Source organism: Carettochelys insculpta, chromosome 20 (assembly GCF_033958435.1).
Source record: "Carettochelys insculpta isolate YL-2023 chromosome 20, ASM3395843v1, whole genome shotgun sequence".
NCBI classification, from domain to species: domain Eukaryota; kingdom Metazoa; phylum Chordata; order Testudines; family Carettochelyidae; genus Carettochelys; species Carettochelys insculpta.
In genome coordinates, this window is record NC_134156.1 from 7,104,334 (window position 1) to 7,126,512 (window position 22,179).

The 22,179-nt window shown below is 47.0% G+C and overlaps 1 protein-coding gene and 1 long non-coding RNA gene across 2 annotated transcripts in view; one reads left to right on the top strand and one right to left on the bottom strand.

Moving 5' to 3' along the window:
* Positions 1–699: 699 nt before the first annotated feature.
* LOC142023527 (uncharacterized) lies at positions 700–20,079 on the bottom strand. The gene is made up of 4 exons (XR_012648251.1): positions 19,998–20,079; positions 6,175–6,299; positions 5,995–6,078; positions 700–1,063 (listed from the first exon to the last, which is right to left on the bottom strand). It is a non-coding gene; the product is annotated as an uncharacterized LOC142023527 (long non-coding RNA).
* UBE2O (ubiquitin conjugating enzyme E2 O) overlaps positions 19,914–22,179 on the top strand; it is a 94,067-nt gene continuing 91,801 nt past the window's right edge. The window contains exon 1 of the mRNA XM_075014584.1: positions 19,914–20,243. Within this exon, the coding sequence (XP_074870685.1) occupies positions 19,914–20,243 (330 nt within the window). The remainder of the gene's footprint in view (positions 20,244–22,179) is intronic.

A 22,179-nucleotide genomic window follows, 5' to 3' on the forward strand; every position in this document is an offset into this window, starting at 1 on the left:
TCTGCCAAGGCGTGGGGCAATAATGACGGAGCAGAGGACTTCTAGAGCGTGGGTGGTGGGGGGCAGCCAGCAGGGTTAAGTGGTGAGATGGGCAGGGTTAATGCGCTGACGTGAGTGGAGGGAGGGAAGGTGGCTCGAAGGTCACCAAAAAGCTGGATCTGGTGACTCAACAAAGCGCTTTTAGGGCGTTATCCTGCCTGGCGCTGAGCATCTCCTGCTGCTGGTTGAGCCCCCACAACTAGCACTGGCTTCAGTGGGAGCTCAGCACCTTGCAGGAGACACTGAGCAGCTTGCAGGATCGGGCCCTTAATGCTGTCAAGCCAATCTTCTGCTTTCTGGGAAGCTCTTCTTGTAATCGTGTCATTAAGGAGCAGAACAGAGGAACTCGGAGCCCAGGGCTTCTTCCCCTTTGAGAAGAGCAGGAAGCGGGTGGGGGTGTCGGAGGGTATTGACCTGCAGAGCGATGCCGTGTGGAGGCCCTCTGTCTTGCGGAGATGATGGGGTTTGGAGAAGGTGTCACTGAACAGTGGAGCTTCTGTCAGCCCGTCAGCCCTTGGCAGGGTTGCACTTTTCCAAGCCGCTTTCCTAGCATCAACCCCGAACAGCAGAAGAATTGTCTAGCTGGAGTGTCTGTGCCTGGCTGGGAAGAGCCACTCCCATGCACCTGCTGCCTCCTGGAAGCAGAGGGCTGGCGTTGTCTTCTCCCTCTGGCGCACACATTCTGATCTCTGTCCTCAGCTGGGCAGTACTGCCCCCCCTCTCCCCGGTTAGGTGGTCAGTTTGCTGACCTGCTTCTGGACTGTCCCAAGCCCCCCCGGTGTGCTCCAGCAGGGGTTAGTGAATACAGAGGACATGCATTTCCTGGGGGCACAGATGAAGTGCACATGGAGGCCTGGGCAAATGTAGCACACCTGGGCAGAGAAAACCCTGGGGTGAATACAGTCTGCATGGGCAGAGGCTGTTGTTTCAATACTCCCAGGCGAGGGCTGACTGTGTAACGTGTCCAGCATCTGGCCTGTGCAGTATCTGTGTTCAGCAGTCTCTTTGGATAGATTGTCAGGGACTGGAAGAGACAGCAAAAGATTCCATTAGCGAGGGGCAGGGCTGGGACGCTGGCATTAGCTCTGTGGCTTTCAGTTGCTCAGACTTGGGGAGAAAAGTTGGAATTTAGCCGCCTCTGCTGTTTACACGGGGGTACAATTTTACAGCAGCCACTACAAGGAGATAGAATGTGGGGCTGCCACTGAGCCGCACACGAAGTGAGTAAGCAACAAGGAAAAAAAAAATCTCTAACTAGTCTGTGTGACTTCTTGCTGCTCTCCAAGCCGGTCCTCCAGCTTCACTCAGCTTTGCAGATCAAACCAGCAGTCATGTGGCATTTTAAAGACTAACAAAATAATCGATTAGGTGATGAGCTTTCATGGGACAGACCCCCTTCTTCAGGCCTGTCCTTAAACTTTATTACTCTTTAAAGTGTTACACCACTGCTGGTTTGTTTTCTTAGACTACAGACTAACACAACTACCCCACAGTTACTTTACAGACCAGTTTATCTCTCTACATCAATTTCTGTCTCTGCAGCTTGCGGAACTTCTCTAGTGTATAAGCAGGAGACAATCGGCCAAATTCAGGGATGAGTCTAAGCTGTTACGTACACCTACTTCTAGCCCCTTCAGCAGACAGATTACACCAGCTTAGATGCGCTGTACTTTATCTGGGTGTGTCTGTACCAGGAAAAATGTGTGGCTTTACAATCCGATAGTAGCTAAGATGGGACAACATCCCAGTGAAGGGAGGCCCAGCTGTAGTATTTGATGTACGTGGTTGAGGGGAACCTCAGACAGGTCATTACTCCTTGCCTTTTTTCCTCCAGCTGTCTGATTTAGATGCCAAGGGGAGGAAAGGGGTGTGCAGCAGGAGATGCAGCTAAGTGAAGGTAGGGGAGGCTATATAGATAGTCTGGATATCAGGCCTGGGCTGGTAAATTCCCAGGATGGCTTTACAAGGCAGCGTCAATGACAGAGCACGTGCTTCATGTGTGCCTGAGCTATGCAAGGAATAGCAGGGCTTGTAGTGCCCGAGAGAGGAGACCAGCCCTGGCTCTGGTGGATACAAAGCAAATTCTTTGAGGCTGATGAACTTGGACTTGTGGTTCTTTCTAGCTCCCAAGTAACTAAGCACAGACATTTCTGCCTGAGGTATCAGGCAGGGCCTACCCTACATGGACCAGCCAAATTCGTACACTGGAATAGTCCCAAACTTGGATGTGGATTCAAATCCTACTGCTTGGAGCTGCCTTGGCTTCCTGTGTGTCTGTGAGAGATGCATCAAAGCAAATTAGTAAAACTATTTGTCAGATTGCTGTACGCTAGACACAGGTGTGCAGGCAGACTGAGCAAATGTTTGACAAATCAGGGCTCCCGCGGGCAGAGATAATAGGTAATATTTCCCCAGCAACTGACCTTGTGTAATGCAGTTCTGTGCATTGTGATTTATTTGCCAGCTCGCTATTGTAAGGGATTGCTACAACCCCTGCGATAAATGGGAGACCAGGTCACCGAAGATGATTGTTCAACAGGTGCCGAAATTATAAGCTGGCAACAAGCTAATAGGATTTGCAGAAATAACAAAACAAAACAAAAGTGCTGCCTGCAGCCACAGCACATCAAAACCAGGACAGCTCTGTGTTATTAGCAAATGGCTTCTATTTTCTCTAGTGAGGAATTGCTGAACTGACCATGCGGGAGCTGGGGTGTCAGCCGGGATGGTTTAATGCACTCTCCAAATGTGCCAGCATCCGAGCTTCGGAAGCCAACTCTGGCCCTGTGACGTTTGTGGCGTGAGTACATGCAGTGAGTGCGCTTTGCAGCACAAAAGGAGAAAGGGAGGAGAGATCAGGGGTCTCTTAAACACGATGGAGTGTGTAGGAGGCTGCAGTAACACCCGTTCCACTCGGACTGCTTGGAATAAAGGGCAAGGCTCTGCAGGAATCAAAGGTGAAACTCACTAACGTCAATGGGGCCAGGATGTCACCCTCTGAATTTATAATGTGAGAACTGCAAAAATGTCCATATGCCATTATCCTTTTCCTTATAGTCGCAAGCACTGGACCACTTGCCTCCGGCTATGAACAGACAGACGATGTCTTCTCGATGCTCCCCAGACTTTTTAACTGGGCACCTTTTAAGTTTATTTTAAAAATTCTTGTAAATCATTTTATTCCAGTAGCCTTCTGATTTTTTTTTTAAATCTCCCTGATCAGCTAGATCAGTGAATTATTTTGTGTGTGTGGCTGCAGCTACTTATTTAATGCCTCTGTTGTACAGGTCTTTAGGAAGACAAAGCAGGATGTCCTGTAGCACCTTAAAGACTAACAGTTTTATTTATTAGGCAATGAGCTTTCGTGGGTAAGACCCACAACTTCATATTACAGAACAGCAATAGTAATAATAGTCCATCATCCAAAGTGGGTCTTACCCATGAAAGCTCATTACCTAAGACCCACTTTGGATGATGGACTATTATTATTATTACTATTCTATAATATGAAGTTGTGGGTCTTACCCACACAACCTCATTATGTAATAAATAAAATTTAGTCTTTAAGGTGCTCCACGACAGCTTGCTTTGCTTTACAAAGATACAGACTAATATGGCTACCCCCGAGGTCTCTAGGAGTTACTTGTTTTCAAGGCCTGTGAGCCCCTTTGTGCCAAATTGGTTCATTGGAAAAAATAACTGTAGAAATGAACATTTTATGTGCCTTTGCTGAGACATAGACTAGGGTGTAAAATAGCAATGGCCAAAGGACCAGGGGAGGTTACATGTCCATGGCAGTGTCTGTAAACTTTACTGTTGAATCAGATGGAGCCCATCATACTGCTGACTGAATTAACAATGGTCATTCATGGGTCCAGTCAGATATACCCCTGCAATACAAGTCTTTTTAGACTGCAAAATATAGGTCACGAAAGCTCACCTAATAAACTATTTTGCTAGTCTTTAAAGTGCTACTTGACTGCTTTTTGTTTTGATAGGTCAGTGTCTTCATCCTACGTACCCACAAATCAAGCCCTAGGAAAATATGCACTTAAATAAGGCTAGATTCTGATTGCTTACTCACAGTAACTCCTTGTTCCATCAGTTGCCTCATTGACTCCAACAGAATTTTTTGTAGAACAAGGAACTATTTAATGTGAGTAGGCGTATCAAAATATAGCCCAGTGAATCATTAACCTTATATTGGGCCAGTGCAGCCATACTCAAGAGTATGGATGCAGGAACTCGCTCTCTGTTAATCTCTCTATCGCTATTTGTGTCATGATAAATTAATCTGTCAGTTTTTACTCAACGCCTGCAAGGAGCCGCTCCACCAGAAATCTTCCCAGGTGTTCTTTCCCCGATACACCAAAACCTCAGTGTTACAAACCACTTGGGAATGAAGGTAACCCTGAAACGTTCAGAATATTTTTCCAGCATTATGGTTCTTCTTTCAAAAGTGTATATCTGAACATTGACTTCATACAGCTTTGAACTGTTGTCTTAAGCAAGAAGAAAATGCTGATTTCAACCATCTTGATTTAAATGAAACAAGCATATCAACAGTTTCCTTACTGTATCAAATCTTTAACTTTCTCTTTGTTTTTAGTAGTTTACATTTAACATAGTAATGTAGGTATTTGTGTGATTTTCATTTTTTATATGGGCCGGGGTGGGGTCTCTGCTGCTGCTGCTACTTGACTGTGTAATTCTGGTTCCAAGTGAGGTCTGTGGTTGATGGGTCAGTGAACTCTGAGATTCTACTGTACCATGTAGACACATGCAGTAGCACTAACCATATGATATCGGAGATGAAGACCTTTCTATAAAGGGGATGGGATTTTTTCAAAGCAAGCTGAGGTACGTGGACACTCAAATCAAAATTAATAAGAATTTGATATCTAAATATGCTACGCAGCTTTTGAAAGCCTGCCCAAGATCACTGTTAGGGACCATCTAGGGCAAATGCTAGTGATACTAAAAAGGCTGCTTTGCTTTAGTTTTTCCTTTGTAATTCTCTGGTTCCAAATGACTTGCTTTGTTTTGAAATGATGTACATTCATGTGAATGGCCTTTGAGCATTTCTAAATGCTTTTGTTTGGACCATCTTTAATTTAAAAAAGCATTTACATTTTTTAAGAACTTCCCCTTTTGCCAAAACTTTCAAGAGTTCGACTTTTTTGTTGACAACTTTTCCCAGGCTGCATTTCAGTCTCCAATTTTCATGGGATGGGACAACTCTTTCCCACCCGACTCTAGCATTCGCCCATTCCCACCTTTTGGGAAACTGAGGCATGCAACAGTGAAGTGACTTGCCCAACACTGAACATGTAAATATAACGTCCCTCACTTTCCTTCAGCACACGAATGTACCTAACATTTGTACATACATGGAGATGCACGTGCTCATGTGCACATAGACTGGCATAATCATAACGCACACTGACAGGCAATTCAAACCAGACTTCTCCTTTTTTTCTATTACGCCTTTTTGGATTGGGCTTTGAATGCTCAGATCTTTTAAAAACCTCGAGGATTTGTTTGCATCACAAACCATCGTTTTAGGTCTGAAAATTCTTCTTGCAGTAAAGCCCTGTCTACGACCAGCTCTAGAATTGGGGTTTTCACTTCAAAGAGCATCGGCCGAAGCGGGTCTTTGCCCACGAAACCTTATGCTCCCAAAATTCTGCTAGTCTATAAGGTGCTACAGGACTTCTCGTCGTTACTGCAAAGAGCATCGTGCTTAGATTTTAAAAGTGGGTGCAGGGGAAAGCGGGGGAAATACTGTGGGATGCATATTCTAATCGAGCAAATTTTAATGCAGCAACACTCCTTGCTGTACAAGGCAAAGCACCAAGTATAGTTATGTGGCATATAGAATGGCCTCTTTCAAGGATGCTTTCCATTCTAGAAAATCCGTAACACAAACATGACCGTAAAAATGCAGAAGATTACCTGTATGCACATGTGGAATACGGTTTCTTGTGAGAACTCTGCAAGTTGTTCGTCGGGGTGGCGTAGTTTGGTCTCGCACCTTCACTGCCACAGGAGAGAGGAGGAAAACAAGGCAGCAGTGAATTTTGATCTACCTACTGCTTTTATTTTATAGTGTCGCTTATATATTTTGTTACTTACAGTGCACGTGCTGAAATTGTAAGAAGTTTATCAACCCCCGATGCGTCACAGAGAAAGGTGAGAGGCTTTAAGGTTGCATGCCAGTAAAAGCATCCTATACAGCTTTTCTTTCTTGGCCTGATCATCTGCATGGGGGATAAAGCATTTTAGCTGATTGCTAGTTACATGTCCCAGGTAGAGTGTGCTAATAACTAGGTGAAGAGCTAGAAAACTGGGTTACATATTGATGTATTATTTCATATCTGGGTCAGAGCCATTGTTCTCTGAAAACTGGGTGCTTGGGTGGCTGCTCAGGAGAGATTCAAATGCTGCCAACTGACTAGCAGAATACCCACCCTTAGGTTTGTTTCTAAAGGTGGTGCACATTTACACCCATCTCAAGGCACACAGAAAATTTATTCCACACATGGATGGAAAAGATTAGAGGGAACTTTGCTTGGATCTAGATCCATTTGAAGTCATAAGAACAGCCCAACTGGGTCAGACCAAAGGTCCATATAGCGCAGTCTCCTGTCTTCTAACAATTTTCAGTGCCAGGCACTTTGGAGCGACTGAACAAAACAGTTACCACATGCTCCCTCCCCTGTTGCCTGTTCCTAGTTAAGCTGAGTGACAGCAGTATTTTGATATGTAGTAACTGCTATGAACTGGGTTTCTGGGAAAATAAATGTCCATCTTTGTTATTCTCAACCCCCATCTTCCCTGATATGAAGTCAAGTCTGGTATTTGTGCGGTCTGCAGCACTATCTGTGTGTTATCAGTGTTAGCTCCTTTGTTATGGGTCAGTTTCAGTTTTCCAAAAAAGACCTCCTGCCTCATCCCAGGAGCCCCAGTGGTTTGGGACTCCGGCTGAACATACAGAGGCCCCAGCCACCCTCTGTGCCCACTTTACAGTCACTGAACCAGAACTTTAAATGAGCTAAAATCCCGCGTGGTAAAAAAAGCTGTAACATCGTTGTGTTTGGTGCAGCCGCACCCGCTTAGGTCACAAACTGGAGCTGCATGGTGCTCGATAAGTGTTCTCCGCAGAGCTTTTAGCTGTCAGTCAATTGATGTGTTTTGTCTGTAAGCCAATGTGTTGTGGAATAGCTTATACTGGTAATCCTAACAATGCACGAAATGAACCAATGTGACTTACAACTTGAAATGCCTGCAGCCTGAGTTTCCTCTTGCTTACAGGAGAAGGTGTCGCTACTGCAGCCATTGGAGTTATACTGGTGTAAAACCAGCATGAGTGGGATCAGAATTTGATCCTGTCCTAGAAAGAAGAACCATGAACATGTTGAACCTCTCTAAACCAGAACTCTCTTATCCGACCATCACCGTAATCCAGCATGATTTTGGTTAGCCCAATGACCGCTTTTTAAGGGTAAGGCCAGGTTTCCTGTGGTCCCATGAAGTTTGTTTCCAGCCACCAGTCCTGACTCTAAATGTTCTGTGCTGTTGTTTAGCTGTAATTTACCCCAAATGTCTTCTAAGAGCCCAGTAAGCGGGGAAAGTATTGGTCATGTGCTAGAAAATATTGACCTCTTATGGTCTGGCAAAGTCTCTCATCTGGCACCTATCAGGCCGGGAGGGTGCCAGATTAGAGAGGTTCATCTTGTACCAGGCTTGGAATTTGAATAAAGCATCAGGAAATTATTACCCATTAAGGACAGGAAGATAGTTTTACTGGGAAAACCATGTGCACAGCAGCCTCAGGCTGCAAGTTGCTTTACAAAACTCGGAGCCAAAGGGGCAAAGGTGGTTCTCACGCACATTGCTATCAAACTGGCGTAACTCAAGTGCTGTCAATACTTACAATGCTGGAAAATCAGAGTCGGACCCAAAGGTTCTTACAAGTTAAGGGGCAAGGCTGCAGTAAGAGAGATTGCATGAGTAAACCCAGTTAGCTGAGAGTTTGGGCAAAGTCAAATGCAGATCTTGCAACTGGCTGCATGTATTTCTAGTGCTGCTGCACATCTGCCAATGCCTCAGTGCACATAAAATTTATTCCACTTGTGAATGGAAAAGATTAGAGGGAACATCGGACACAAGGTAGCATAAAAGAAGGTACCAGCAAGATCAGCAGCCATGCAGGGGACGGATCATATTTGCAGTTAGTGATGTAAAAGTGAAGTGACTCCATTAAGGTCAGTAGTGTAACACTGATGTAAAATAGAGGAGGTACAGAGAGCAGAACCTGCTTCCATATGTGCCTAAAGAGAAGCTGGAGAAGGTCAGGATGTGTCTAACTTCCAGCTCTTTAACAAGCACCCCTCTTCCCATGAAACCATTTTTATTTTTTCAGTATTTCTGATAGAATCCAAACAGAAACGCAACACAACCACCACCTCCCAGACAGGAAAAAAATGAAGCTTTCAGCACACAGCACTAACAACCACCAACCTATCCCCATTACAGCTAACCAGCATGGGGCATGCTAGAATGCCACCCTGCTTTCCAGGGTAGGGAGAGAGTTTGTATGGTACCAGCATATTTGAACCAGCCTCTGTCTCTCTCTCTCTCGCTGCTGAGCAGCTGTGGAGGAGTCAAAAACTACTAGAATCAGAGCATTGGTAATTTACAGATATGTACGTATTTAGCAGCTCCCACAGCATCATTAAAGGGCTCAGAGCTGTCACTTCTGCATTTCTCCATCCTTTATTGTCCCTTTGTCCAGCCACTTAGCCAGCTGGTGTTCTATTTGTTTATGATAGGAGGTGGCAGGGGAATTACATCACTCATTCTCCTCTCTTTGGAATTACCTGACCTATAAACTCAACCACCAGCTCCAAGGGGTCTCAGCTCTCAGAACGATCTGTGCGGCTTTCTTCCCTTCCTGCTGTAATGCATTATGGTTACGACGCCCCAGAGGATTTAAGCAGCTTTTAAGCTTGGTGGTATAACAGTATTGTGCCCTTATGGGGCAGTTTTTCCAGTGAGAGGGATTCTAATGATATGTTTTGTTGGCTGGTCTCTTTTTACTTTATAACCTGTGCAGCAGCAAAGGTGCTGGAATGAACCTGCACTAGCCAGCATTTAAGTACATGGAGATATGTATATCTCAAGAGATCAGGGAGTTCAGCCCCTGGCACTCACAGCAGGACCTATCACCATCCCTGACCGATTTATTTTAAACCCGCCCCAGACCCTGGAAAGGCCCCTCACAGTCCTGGGTCTACAAGGCCAATGCTGTAACCACTGAACTATCCTGCACCCCAGCTCACGAACTGAGCTAGAGGGGCATTTCTGCAGCTGTAGTTGAGTTAATCACCTAATAAAGCTCAGTGGGCTAAATTATCTGCTGATGTGAACAGATGCAGCATCAGGCAGGGGAGAATTTGCCCCAAGGAGTGCTTTTCCAACTTCTCACCAGACTCTCAACCGTTTCTCCAAAGCGCAGCATGGGCCAGTCAGGATTGCTTGCTTGCTTGTTACTGCAGTAAATTCACAGCATTACACCATCCTGGGCGTGTACTCCATGCAGCTGAAGCATCCCTAACATTGCTGCTTAGGAGTTGAAGAGGTTGAACCTGCCCCCCCTCCATCTGCTTACTTTCTTCTTAGCAGCACAGTCAGACAAGGTACAGGGCAGGAAAGTCAGAATTTCATTGGTCTGCATCTTTGGAGTCCTGTTTGCTTAGCTCGGTTCTAGTGCTCTTTCCAAGCCCTGCTCTCCTGCAGGCAGCGAGGGGAGGGGTCCACTCCACCCACCATTACACCGGGCGCAGCTGGCGATCAGCCTAGGGAAGAGTCCAGATAGGGATATCAGTCTCTGTCATCTTTACGATGGCGCAGTTCAGGGTCTTGAAAGTTTGGTTATAAGGTTGTTTTGTTTTTTGTTTTTAAGAATTTCTTCTGGTTTGGGAATTCCTCCCAGCTCTGCCCCTCTTCCCTTTCTTTCTGTTGCTGGGATGCACCATCTAATGCTCCAGGGCAGAGTCCTAAGGAAGCCAAGCCTAGAGGGCAAAGGGCAACTCAGCAACGTTCCCCCTAATTTTTCCCATCCCAGGGCAGAATAAGTGTTATGTGCACTGAGGCACATGTAAATGTGCACCACCAGTATAAACATATAGGCACTCTGCTAATCAGCTGGGCAGCACCTGGAGCTCTCCTGGGTGGCTTCCGCAAATGCTCAGTTTATAGAACACAGTGCAGCTCAGTGGCTGGACTTCGCACCATTGAGCAGCTCGCGGCGTCTGAATGATATACCAAGAGGCCCTCAGAGCTGCTGGAATTAGGGCCATGCACGTCCTGGTTTTAAAAAGTGGTTTCCAGTAGATAGTTTACTGTGTGGTTCATTGGCTCTTAGGTGCCCCTGGACTCTCTTCTGCCATATGGCCAGGTTAAAGGCATACTGACAAACTAGAGGGAACCCTATCCTGTCACGTCTAACTGTTCCAGCAATGGTCATGATGTGGGGATGAGTGTTCAGAACCAGGGGACAGGTTTGTCCTTTTCTGACTAATAAAGCAAGAGCTGCAGTTTCAACGCTCACCAATATCCAGTCTAGGGATGATTCGATGTAAGTGTAACCCACACACCTACTGGGTGGTTCATCGTCCCATGTACTTGACCTTACATCACTTACAGAGAGTGTCTCCTCTACAGCCTTAGCTAGGGGGGCCCTGGCTATTTAGCTTAAGCTGTAGTGACTCATGCACTGAGCTCCAGAGGTCCCAGGTTTGGTTCTGAATTACACAGAGCCCTTGGGAACTGGAGTAAGAGTCTGTTTTCCTCTCCCCAGGGCCAAGGCACTGAGCGATTAGCCTAATTTGCTTTTTTTCACCCAGGTCAGTAGAGCTGAACTAGGTCATAGTGAATTCCAGGTATAATCCAACTGGTTAAGGAGGAGAGGAGGGCTGCAGAGGAGAGCCCCTGGGGAGCAATTAGAAAAGGGGTTCCAACAGACTGGGGCCTTACACCTACCCTTGGATCAGCTTGGATTTAGGTCTGAACTTTGGAATGCATCCTGCCTCCTATACAAGCACAGCAGGTTACCTGCAAATAGTGCTTAAGCCATGGGTCAGCGCACTTACTGCCTTGAGTGAACCGTATTCCATAAGAAGGCAGATGCCCTGGTACAGAGCACCACCTTCTGGGGAAGATAAATTCACTGAGTGAACATCCACAGTGCCCCCTTTCCAGGGGGTCGTTTTACAAACTTTTTGTCAGGAGCAAAAGGAGGAGTGTGTTAAATCCATCCCTTGCCAGGCGTCATGTAATTACAACCCAGCTGGGGAGAGTGAGCTTTTAGATTGAATGTAGGCAATGACTCAGAGGGGTAGGAGGTAGCTGACTGGGAGTCTGCCTCTCTGAAACAAACAAAGCCTGAGTAGTGAAGTCAAGGCATCCATCCTGCATCCCTCTACCAGGGCTGGCAGGGCCTTCAGCCCTGACCTGCAGAGGGGAAATCTGGTCCGTTGGCCACTTAGTATTGGAACATTCTGCTGAGCCTGCTGCGGATGGTTTTCGTGCATTGTAGTTCTGCTCACCTCATAGTATTTGTCTTCGGCTACTGATCCGAACAAGAACTGGAAGCTCCTGCTCAGCCAGTGCATGTGAGATGTGATGACCCTGAGCGCAGCAGTGGAGGAGGAGGGAAGCTGTTTAGTTTGCTTACATAGGCCTAAATCCTCCCTTCTCTTTCACTTAGGTGGAGGGCTTCTTTTTCCAGATCAGCTCTGCAGCTAAGCTGTGTGGCGTGGGTGTGCCAAAGCGTGCAGGTCCATGGAGTGATCCTTGGGGATAGAGCCAGAGCTCGACGTAGCAGTAGAGCCTCCAGTTCTTCCTCCCCTTTAGAGACTTCTTCAGGCATGGGGATGAAGCAGGGCTCCAGAGCTGCTCTGCCCCCACTCAGCAGCCTGGGCTGGGACTCTTGTCATGTCCAGAATGTCACCGAGTCACGGTAGCCAAGCTCCTTAGCTGGGCGCTGAGAAGACCATTTGGGCCCTGTGCATGCAGAGTTCTTTGCGGACATGGAATACAAGAAAGTCCTTGCACCTAAGAGCTACGTGGTTGCGTTTTGATCTGCCTCTATGCCAATGAAGTCAATGAAAATTGACCCACTGACTGAGAGCATCCATCCTTTAAAATGTACCATTCCACTTCTGAGACAGATGCGCTCTCAGAAGCAGCAAGTTGAAGTTAAATACCTGTCATCCTTCCTGTAAGGGGGGAGCAGTCTCTTCAGACAGTCCCTTAAAAGGCAGGCAATGGAACAGCCAAGCAAATAATGTGACCTGTTATCTCTGATAGCCATTTATTTCCCCTCCCACGTTTTCCCATATTGCTGTAAGTTCAAAACAAAAAGCAGTCAAGTAGCACTTTAAAGACCAGCAAAATAATTTATTAGGTGAGCTTTCGTGGGACAGACCCACTTCTTCAGACCAGTCGGTCTGTCCCACGAAAGCTCACCTAATAAATTATTTTGCTGGTCTTTAAAGTGCTACTTGACTGCTTTTTGTTTTGATAGTATATAGACTAGCACGGCTCTCTCTCTGTTGCTGTAAGTTGTTGTTGTACATCATTACAACAAGCTGCTAATTTCCATCGTATGGCCACAAGATGATGCTAGAGTATTTCGTATGGTACAGAGGCTGTCAATAAAAGTCCTTCTGGAAGAGAAATGAGAAACAAAATCATTGCAAACATAAATTGGCTTTTCATTGTCTCCTTATTATGCTATTCATAATAAGTCTGACCTTTGATAGCAGGCTCCCACTGCTATCAGAGTTGATTGTAGCAAACTTCAGTGAAATGCTGTCTCGCACAGACACTGATACATGCACCCTGTTTCCCATAAACAGCCTTGTGCAGGAAGTCCTAAGGTTTTTTACACAGCCATTAATTTGAACTGGGGAACCAAGAAAGTAATACTGTATTAAGTCTGGGTCATAGTCTCTGCTGGTGCAAACTGCAGCAGCTCCACTGAAGTTATTTTACACCAACAATGTGCCAGTTTACTCCCAAATCTGACTCACTCTTCCTAATGATGATAAACTTGGCATTTACTCATCTGTGCAGCCATTTGTATTTCTAATGCACTCATCGGTGTAGTAGCCAGACTTCAGAAACAAAAAGCCTGTCTTGATTTTGCATTTCATCTTTGTCAAAAGCCAAAGGTGACAATCCCATATATGCCGGGATCCAAAAGCACGTTAGAAACACTAGCCAATGGACCCTTGACACCAGCCCCTTTGGCTGAGGTGAGAATTGTAATGCAGGTGGATAAATTGAGGCACCCCCATTTGCTAAAATGGCTGCTGGTTTCAATGTGTCTCCATTTGCAGAAATGCCACATGATCTCCACTCCACCTGAGGTCTGTGGGAGCTGCAGGCTCTTGGTTATTCTGAAAATCAGGCCTAAAATATCTTAAGTTGAGCACCTACACAAGTGGCACAAGTTTGATGCAATTATCCAGAGAGCTGCTGGCAGAGTTAGAAACTGAACCCTGGAGTGCTCATGCCCAACCCCCTGAGCGACCAGTGGAACATCCTTCTTTCACTGTTCTGGGAACAAACAGGCCTACAGGCTACCTTTGATGCAGCTCAAACCCCGGGGTACAGTGTGGTAAAGCAGAGGGGAGCTCTTCTTTACTGGCACGAGAAGTTTAATTCTAAATAAAAGCACCTCAGCAGCACAGTTGGACTTGTGCCTAACACTCAACTGCTACGTACGTAAGCAAATTGTCCTGCTTTGGTCCCCCTAAAATGCCGCTCTTGCTAGTGTTCTAGTTGCACAATTTGACTGCCCACCTCAAATAGCTATAAGCAGCCTGAAATCTGAAAACTGCTTTGCACAGTTTAACCACGCAGCAGAAAGCAGAATCCAAACAGAGACAAGCTTTACGTACATTCCTTATTTTTTGTGTTGTACAGCTGTTAATATTTCGGGTAAGGAGAAGCTGGGAGGTGTCACAAGATGGATAAAACGTTACACCATGAAAACCTTGCTTGTAATGGCAAGAAGACTGTGAGAATTAAGTGACATGCAGACCCCGCAACTCTAGAAGGGCATCTTTCCCTCCTTAAAGGATCAGATCGTGCTCCCACTGACATCAAAGGCAAAGCAATTTCAAAGGGCACAGCGTTGTCCCATTTACGTGCCTGTGCAGGGGTGACAAGTAGTTATGCTCACAGAAATTTGCTCCCCACAACTGTCCCCATGTCAAAAACCAGTGAGAGGGTCAGCTCAAAGTGAGAGGCTTGGGAAGGTCCGAGAGCATCATCTCTGAGGGTGCGTCTACACTTGCACTCCTCTTTCAAAAGAGGCATTCAACTTAGGTAAATAAAAATGCAAACAATATTTAAATTTGCATATTTGGCACCTCATTTGCATGTTCTAATTTCGAAAGAGCTTCTTTTGAAAGAAGAAAGCCAATGTAGACGCTGCTCTTTCGAAAGTAAACCTATCTTCGAAAGTAACAGAGAGGGAGGCGTGCTAGTCTATACACTATCAAAACAAAAAGCAGTCAAGAAGCATTTTAAAGACTAGCAAAATAATTTATTAGGTGAGCTTTTGAAAGAATTCTTTCTTTGAAAGAATCCTTCCCTTTATTTAATGGGAAGAAGGATTCCTTTGAAGATGGGGCTTACGTGCGAAAGAGCGGCGTCTACACTGGCTTCCTTCTTTCGAAAGAAGCTCTTTTGAAATTAGAACATGCAAATGAGGTGTCAAATGCAAATTTATACCTTATTTGCATTTTTACTTTACCTCATTTGCATACCTCTTTCAAAAGACGAATGCAAGTATAGACACACCCTGGCCGTTTCTACACAGGCCCCTTTCTTTGAAAGTGGCATGGCAATACACGGCCCGAAATATGCTAATGAGGTGTGGATGCAAATTCCCCGTGCCTCATTAGCATAATGTCACATGATTTGGAGTCCGGAAGACCATTTTTCTGGACTCCAAAGCGCCGTGTAGCAGCGTGGCCCCGGGGGAGCTTCCAGAAGGAAGTCCTTCTTCTGGATGCCCCTTCTTCCCAAAAATTTTTGGCACTTCCTTCTGGAAGCTGCCCCGGGGCCATGCTTCTACATGGTGCTTTGGAGTCCGGAAGAATGGTCTTCTGGACACCAAATCATGTGACATTATGCTAATGAGGCACGGGGAATTTGCATCCATACCTCATTAGCATATTTCAGGCCCTGTATTACCATGCCACTTTCAAAGAAAGTGGCCTGTGTGGAAACGGCCTGAGTGCTTTATCACTGAGTTTATACACACTCACCTATTTGCTCTGTATGTAAACAGTTGGGCTTGTGCCCTCCCACCGATCTCTAGGCCTGTCACTGGTCTTCACTCTATACGAATGGGAGTTCCACATGGTTAGCAGCAGGATCTGAGCCCACCTTGTCCATACTAATGGGCATTATAGATCAACCTGATGTGTAAGAGAGGTAACATTTCTTTCCCAATTGCTGTCCGAATGATTCCCTCTCTGTTGCTAGATATGCAATTGTGAGGAAATCAAGATTAACGCTGAAAGCTCTCAGCCGCTCCTAGGAGCCGCAGTGTTTGTTAAAATGATACATTTGGGGACAGATATTAGACCTGTGTATGGGGTCCAGCAGACCTGTGCCTGGGCTGGTACGGGTCCTGAGGGGAGATGGCTTCACACCTTCACATTGCCTTCATTTTGAGACAGCTGGGGATTGTTTTGTTCCCAGGCACAAATGAGAGCAGCCCAAAAGTGGTGGTGGTGATTAGGATTGCTACCGGTTTGTATTCTTGGAACCCACAGGAGGCTGCTCATGACACAGGACCCCATTGTGCTAGGTGCTGTACAAAGAGAACAAAAGGCCTCAGAAGGCTTACTTCCCGCAGCCTGTGTCGCCAAGGGCCGTGCTGACAGCAGAGAACAGCTGGCACACAGTGATGCTCTAGCTCTGCCTTTCCAACCCAACCCAGGGGAATTCCCAAGGGGCAGGGTAAGATGTCTTTATGGCCACTTGCATTGCCAGTGCTGTGCAGGAATCCTAGCAGATCTGAGCCGTCGGCCCAGAGAGTTGGAGTCACATTGTGATACATGCAGAGGAAATCGGGTAGAGGCAATGATTAGTCCACACTTACAGACATATGGTTGGCCACAGAATGTGCCCCAAATCTTCTAAAAAACATCCCATGCACACAAAGTTGTGTTCTAACAGTAGAATTTGTCTGTGCAACCTCAAAAAGTGCACACTCAGCCCTTACATTTTTAGCCCTTTTCTTTGCTACAGCTCTTGGCAATGAAAACCAACAGCATCAGCTGAAGAGCTGGGATTCACTCTGCAGCCGGCAGCAGAGGGGTGACCTGCCTATACGTCCTAGTCAGTCGTGTGGGGTGTATCCCCAAGATCCATCTTACTAACCACCCTTCAGTCAACTTTCTGCACACCACTATGATGCTAGTGCATTGGATTCATTTTATGGGCCTGCCCAAATATTCTAAAGCCACCTCGGCAAGTGGATCTGCTGCTAGGCCACTGAAATCCTTTCAAAGACCTATACCACTCCAGCGAGCCCACTGAGCTCAGAGAAGAACTTGTTAAAAGTATTGGTTCCAAATATTGAATAATTTACACACACACTAATGAGACACTAGGAGCCATGAAGCAACATAGTGCTTCCCCACTGACAGGGGAACTTTTGGACCACCTGTTAATCATGACAGGTGAAAGCTCCAGAGACCCTGGACTCACATAGAGCTGTTCTAGTCTATTCTACGCAGGGACTTACACCTCCCTCCTCACTGTAGTAGTATATATGTACTTTCCAAGGCAGCATTAAGCAACATAACTAACATCTCTCACATGTGGTTCCTCAGACATTCTTCAAGAAGAGACGTATGTACTGTGGAGAGTTTTGGTCAGGAATTTACTGACTTACTCTATGGCCATATTGCTATATGTTTATGTTAGAGAAGGCAACGTCAAAGAACCATGCCTGGCACTTGGGGCAGAAGACAGTGAGGTCTGGGAAGAAAATTGTGGTCGCTATAGAACAATGGAGGTTCATTGAATCAAGGTGAACCTCAGTGCATGAGACAGAGCTTTCTCATCAGCAGGCCCAAGAATGTGAAGTTAACCAAGACCAAAGGCTAGTTTGGTCTCTGGGTTAATTTCACAGTCTTGGGCCTGCTGGTGAGAAAGCTCTGTCTCATGCACTGAGTTTTACCTTGATTCAATGAACCGCCATTGTTCTACAGCGACCACAATTTTCCTCCCAGAGCTAGAGGCAAACTTTGGATACCCTGAGCCATTTCGCATCTGTCAGTTACCAACTAGAGCTAATCTTCTTTGCAGTTGAGGGAAAGACTCACATTAGGCAGGCTCTGCCGCCTTGTGGATAATGGGACATGTTCTCATCCCAGTCCTGCCAGTGAACTGCTACCTGATCTTTCTATATCACCCAGCCTTTGTCTACCTTCTCGAATTAGAGAACAAATTTGGGGAGGTGTGGGTGGGGCAGATATCAGCTGTAGCAGCTCAATACTAATGTAATACAAATAATACATAAGAAATCCTTTGATGGGCTTTGCCTGCTTTATTCAGCCTCTGGGCAACCTCCAGACATATGCCATGGGGAGGCCGCATAGTGGATAGATCAGCCATGGCTTTCTGGGAGAACCTCGAGAGCTGGCTGGGGGTGGAAAGAATGTCTCTATGAAAATTTAACATACATTTGCCAATGCCTCCCCAATAAACTGCAGCTGCTTCTCACACCCACTCCTCAAAACAGAGAACACCCAACATCCCCCCCACCCCACCCTGGCTGACAAATACCAGCCCTTGTCAAGCTCCTGCCTCCACGCTACCCAGATAAGCTTCATAATGTTGAGGGTCAACAGATTTGAGCTACTATAGCCGTAGGTGCAGACTAAATGACAAAGGGGAGGGCTTCTCCTGGGGAGCCCCCACTGGTAGCTGCCATGGTTATCCTGTGGCTGATACAGCTTGCCAACCTCTGTTTAGCACACCAGTGGCTGCAATGCCCACGGAGAGAGGGCAGCCTCTCAGCCAGGAAGGTCCCAAGCTATTTGGGGCTTTCTAGCACAAATGTAATGACAAAGTTGCTCCTGGAGAACCAGAGTCAGACAGGCACATCCTAGAGCCCTGGCAGCCAAAACTCAGCAGCTGTGTCTACACTTGCATTCCTCTTTTGAAAGAGGCACGCAGAATGAGGGAAATTAAAAATGCAAATGAGGTGCAGATTTACATATCTGGTGCCTCATTTGCATATTCTCCTTCTGAAACAGCTTCTTTTGAAAGAAGAAAAGCAGAGCAGGTGCAGCTCTTTCGAAAGTAACCCCATCTTCGAAAGAACCCTTCTTCCCTTTTTCTATGGGAAGAAGGGTTCTTTCGACGATGGGGTTTACTTTTGAATGAACTGCGTCTACACTGCTTTTCTTCTTTCGAAAGAAGAATACAACTGAGGTGCCGGATATGTAAATCTGCACCTCATTTGAATTTTCAATTTCCCTCATTCGCATGTCTCTTTTGAAAGAGGAATGCAAGTGTAGACGCAGCCAGAGTGACTCGGAGAAGAGTAGCCATAGGCCACAGGCCCAACCCAAGAGCTGGGCACACCCAAGACACAACATATCAGTTTGCCACAGATGACAAGAAAACCTGCTTAAAGGAGCAGATGGGGCACTGGCTCTGCAATGGCAGGTAGAGAGGAAAGGAAAAGGACTGGAAAGCCATGAATGATCTCAACTCTACTGCTGTCTGTAGGCTGGGAATCAGCTGGGACAGGGAGGCTGTGTATCAGATCAGGCCGATAGTGTTAGACAGATAGGGCACCCTATTATACCAGTATAATATTTGCATTGATGGTCATTTTTATTCCCTTTTCTAATACACAGTGCCAATTACATACAGATGCAGTATTAACATCTGAGTCGGTACAAGCATTCAAATGGGTCTGTAAGGTGATGCTACAGATACTCATGGACCGAAGCAACAGGATAAAAAGACCCAGGACTGCTCCTTCAACAATTTAGCTGAGGCCTTTTCCTGCTTGAGATATAATCTTAAGGACACAGGACATTGGATTAGGGAACACAAAAATGCACATGAAGCTAATAGGTACGTGTTGCTTCCTGAAGGAGCTGTAGGGCAAGAAGAGAAGGGAACGGGCACTTTGAAGTAGCCCCTAAAGCTGGAGTTTCACTGGAATGCATTTAAACCGTGTGCGCTGGATGCCTTGGTAGCTAGAAAGCAGATGATTTTCTTCTGAGAAGCAGCATGGTTTTGGGGTCTGTGATGGAGGCGGCCACTAGGCCTGGGTTCTCCTCCGGGCTCCGCCACTGTGTTACCGTAGCCAAGTCACTTCAGCCTTCGCTGCCCCTTGGCCAGTCTTTTCTGTTGAGGGTGCAAACTTTCAGGCCAGGCACCATATCTCACCACGTGTACGTACAGCACCGAGCACAAGGGCTCCACTCTTGGCTGGGGCCCCCCTTGGGAGAACTAATAATAATGAATGGGGCGGGAGGCAAAGGACAAGGTTAACCGGCTGTTTGCGAAGCACCTGGGAGCCACCTGGCTCACCGCCATCTACCAGCCTCTCCCCTTCCCTCCTCCTCTCCCTTCCCCCCGCCCCCGCAGCATCCGGCTCCCCAGCGGTGGGCGGGGCCGAGCGGCCGGGCCCCGCCCCCGGGCCGTGACGGCGCCTCAGCGCGGGCCTCCTCCTCCCTCCCTGCCTGCCCGTCCGCTGCCGGCGGCCGCTCGCTCGCTCGCTCCCTCCCTCCCTCCCTGGCGCTGCCCGAGCCATGGCGGACCAGCCCGCAGAGCCGGCCCCGGCGCCTCCCGCCCCGGCCCCGGGCGGCTCCCAGCGCCTGCTCTTCTCTCATGACCTGGTGTCGGGCCGCTACCGGGGCTCGGTGCGCTTCGGCCTGGTGCGCCTCATCCACGGCGAGGACTCCGACTCGGAGGAGGAGGAGGGCGGCCGCGGCGCCGGGGCCGGCAGCTCGGGGGGCTCCGAGTCGGGGGGCCCCGGGGCCGGCGGGGCCGAGGAGAGCCGGGCCAGCCCCCTGCGCCGCGGCTACGTGCGGGTCCAGTGGTACCCGGAGGGCGTCAAGCAGCACGTCAAGGAGACCAAGGTGAGCGGCTCATTTGCATCGCCTCTGCGGGGATTTGCATGCGCGAGCCCCGCCCCCCGGGCCCGCCCGGCTCCCGGGCTCGCCCCCCGCGTGCCGCCGCTGCCCCTGCCGGGGAGGTTTCCCCGGTGAGCCCGACGCGCGGCGGCTCCCTGGTCGCAGGCGCCCTGTGCCCCACGAGCGCTCCCTCGCCCTGCAGGGGGGCTGGAGCAGTGTGGGCAGGGAGGGTGCTGCGAGCCATTGAACCAGCCCATACGCCCTGCCTCCGATGGAAACCGCTCGAAGCCAGGGGGTGCTGCCTCCAGCCTCTGCACCCTTCGTGCCACTCCCCCCACCCCCCCTTGCAAATTTGGCATCGTTGCATAGGATACTCTCCTACTTACAATAACAAAGAGGTTCCCAGATTGTGACTTAGGAGCAGGAGCCGTGCCCACCAATTGCCAGGCATAGCCCCGCAGGCTTGCAGATGGTAAGATGCAAAGGGCACAGCTGTTTCTCAATGGGAAAACTTGCATTTATGCCTAGTATCAGGAGGCACGTTGGTATGGGATTGTTGTTGCTGCTGCTTATTACAGTAGTTTGTTCTTTTGTGTTGCAAGTATCACTGGCCTCTGAGGCTTGCTGGTTTTGTTGGGGTTGAAATAGATTATCCTGCTTTAAAGGCTGTACTTATATTTCCTTGCCCCTCTATCCTATAGAGGACATGGCTCTTGTCTGCATAGAGAGGAACAAAAAGAGCTGTTTTACTTGGTCTTGGTTTAAAATAATCCTTTAAAAATCTAGTCATGCTATTTTTCGTGAATGTGAATTAAACAGTGCCTTGGAATAGAGTCTCTGTTTTTTGGGGAGAAGTGTGTGCACTAGGTATTTTTTAAAAACCTTGACATAGGAGAGAGTCAGCTGCTACGTGCTCCAGGCTTGGACAGATAAAGATAGCAAGTGTGACATAATGGTGTGACGTAACAGGCATGAAGTGGATTCTAGGATTTGCACATTTTTTCTGAATGGTTATTTCTGTCAGTCATGCACAGGCTAATTTGTGACCTTTCGATTATAGTTGGAAGGCTGCGAGGTGTGTGTGTTTGAGGTCTGGTTTAGAGTACTTCCACTTCCCAAAGTTAGTCTACTGCTGGGCTTTATACACAGTGACTGGCAGTACATGGGAGACAAAAGAGAGAAAGGGCATTCTAACATAATAGAAAGGGCCTGGGATGAATGAGTGTCACACAGAACAGAAGGCCTGTGCTATCATCGAAACAGAAAGAGTCTGTATGCGTTTTTTATGGGGGTAAGTGAAAATACAAGCTCTTATCATACTCTTTTACCCGCCTCCTCAAAATCATGCAACAGAAGTCTGTTGAAGAAAGTAGTGCATTTATAATTCCAGTTGATGACATTGGTTGCATCACACAGCTCTAAGAAGTAGAGCTAAATGCAGATAGTATGGCCACTAGGCATGTTGCATTTTGTTCAAGATATATCAAGAATGAATAAGGTTATAGCCACTGTTTTTTTTTTTTTGTTTGTTTTTTTTTAAAAGAACTCTTGTTTTGGTTGTCTGGTCCATAAGCAGAAGCGGTTGCTTTTTAAATAAGCTCTTCAGACAGAATTTTTAAATGTGCTGCCTAAAGTTAAGCTTTCTATTTAATTTGGGAGCTCCTAAAACAGGCTACCTCGGTTGTGATACTAAGCTCTGAGAGTTAAAACATGTTAGCCTTTGTTTTATTCTCTTATTCATATCACACTGCAGTATGGAAAATGCTGGCGATGTGAACTAAATGGAATTCAGAGGGGACCACATAAGTAACTCCTTTCCTTTTCCAGTCATGTATAATTTTACATCCTCACTAAAATATATAAGTAATATGCAGAAGTGCCTAAATTGTCCTTTTGACTTCAGTTTGAAAATCTGCCCCAGTGACAAAATTGATAGGCCTGA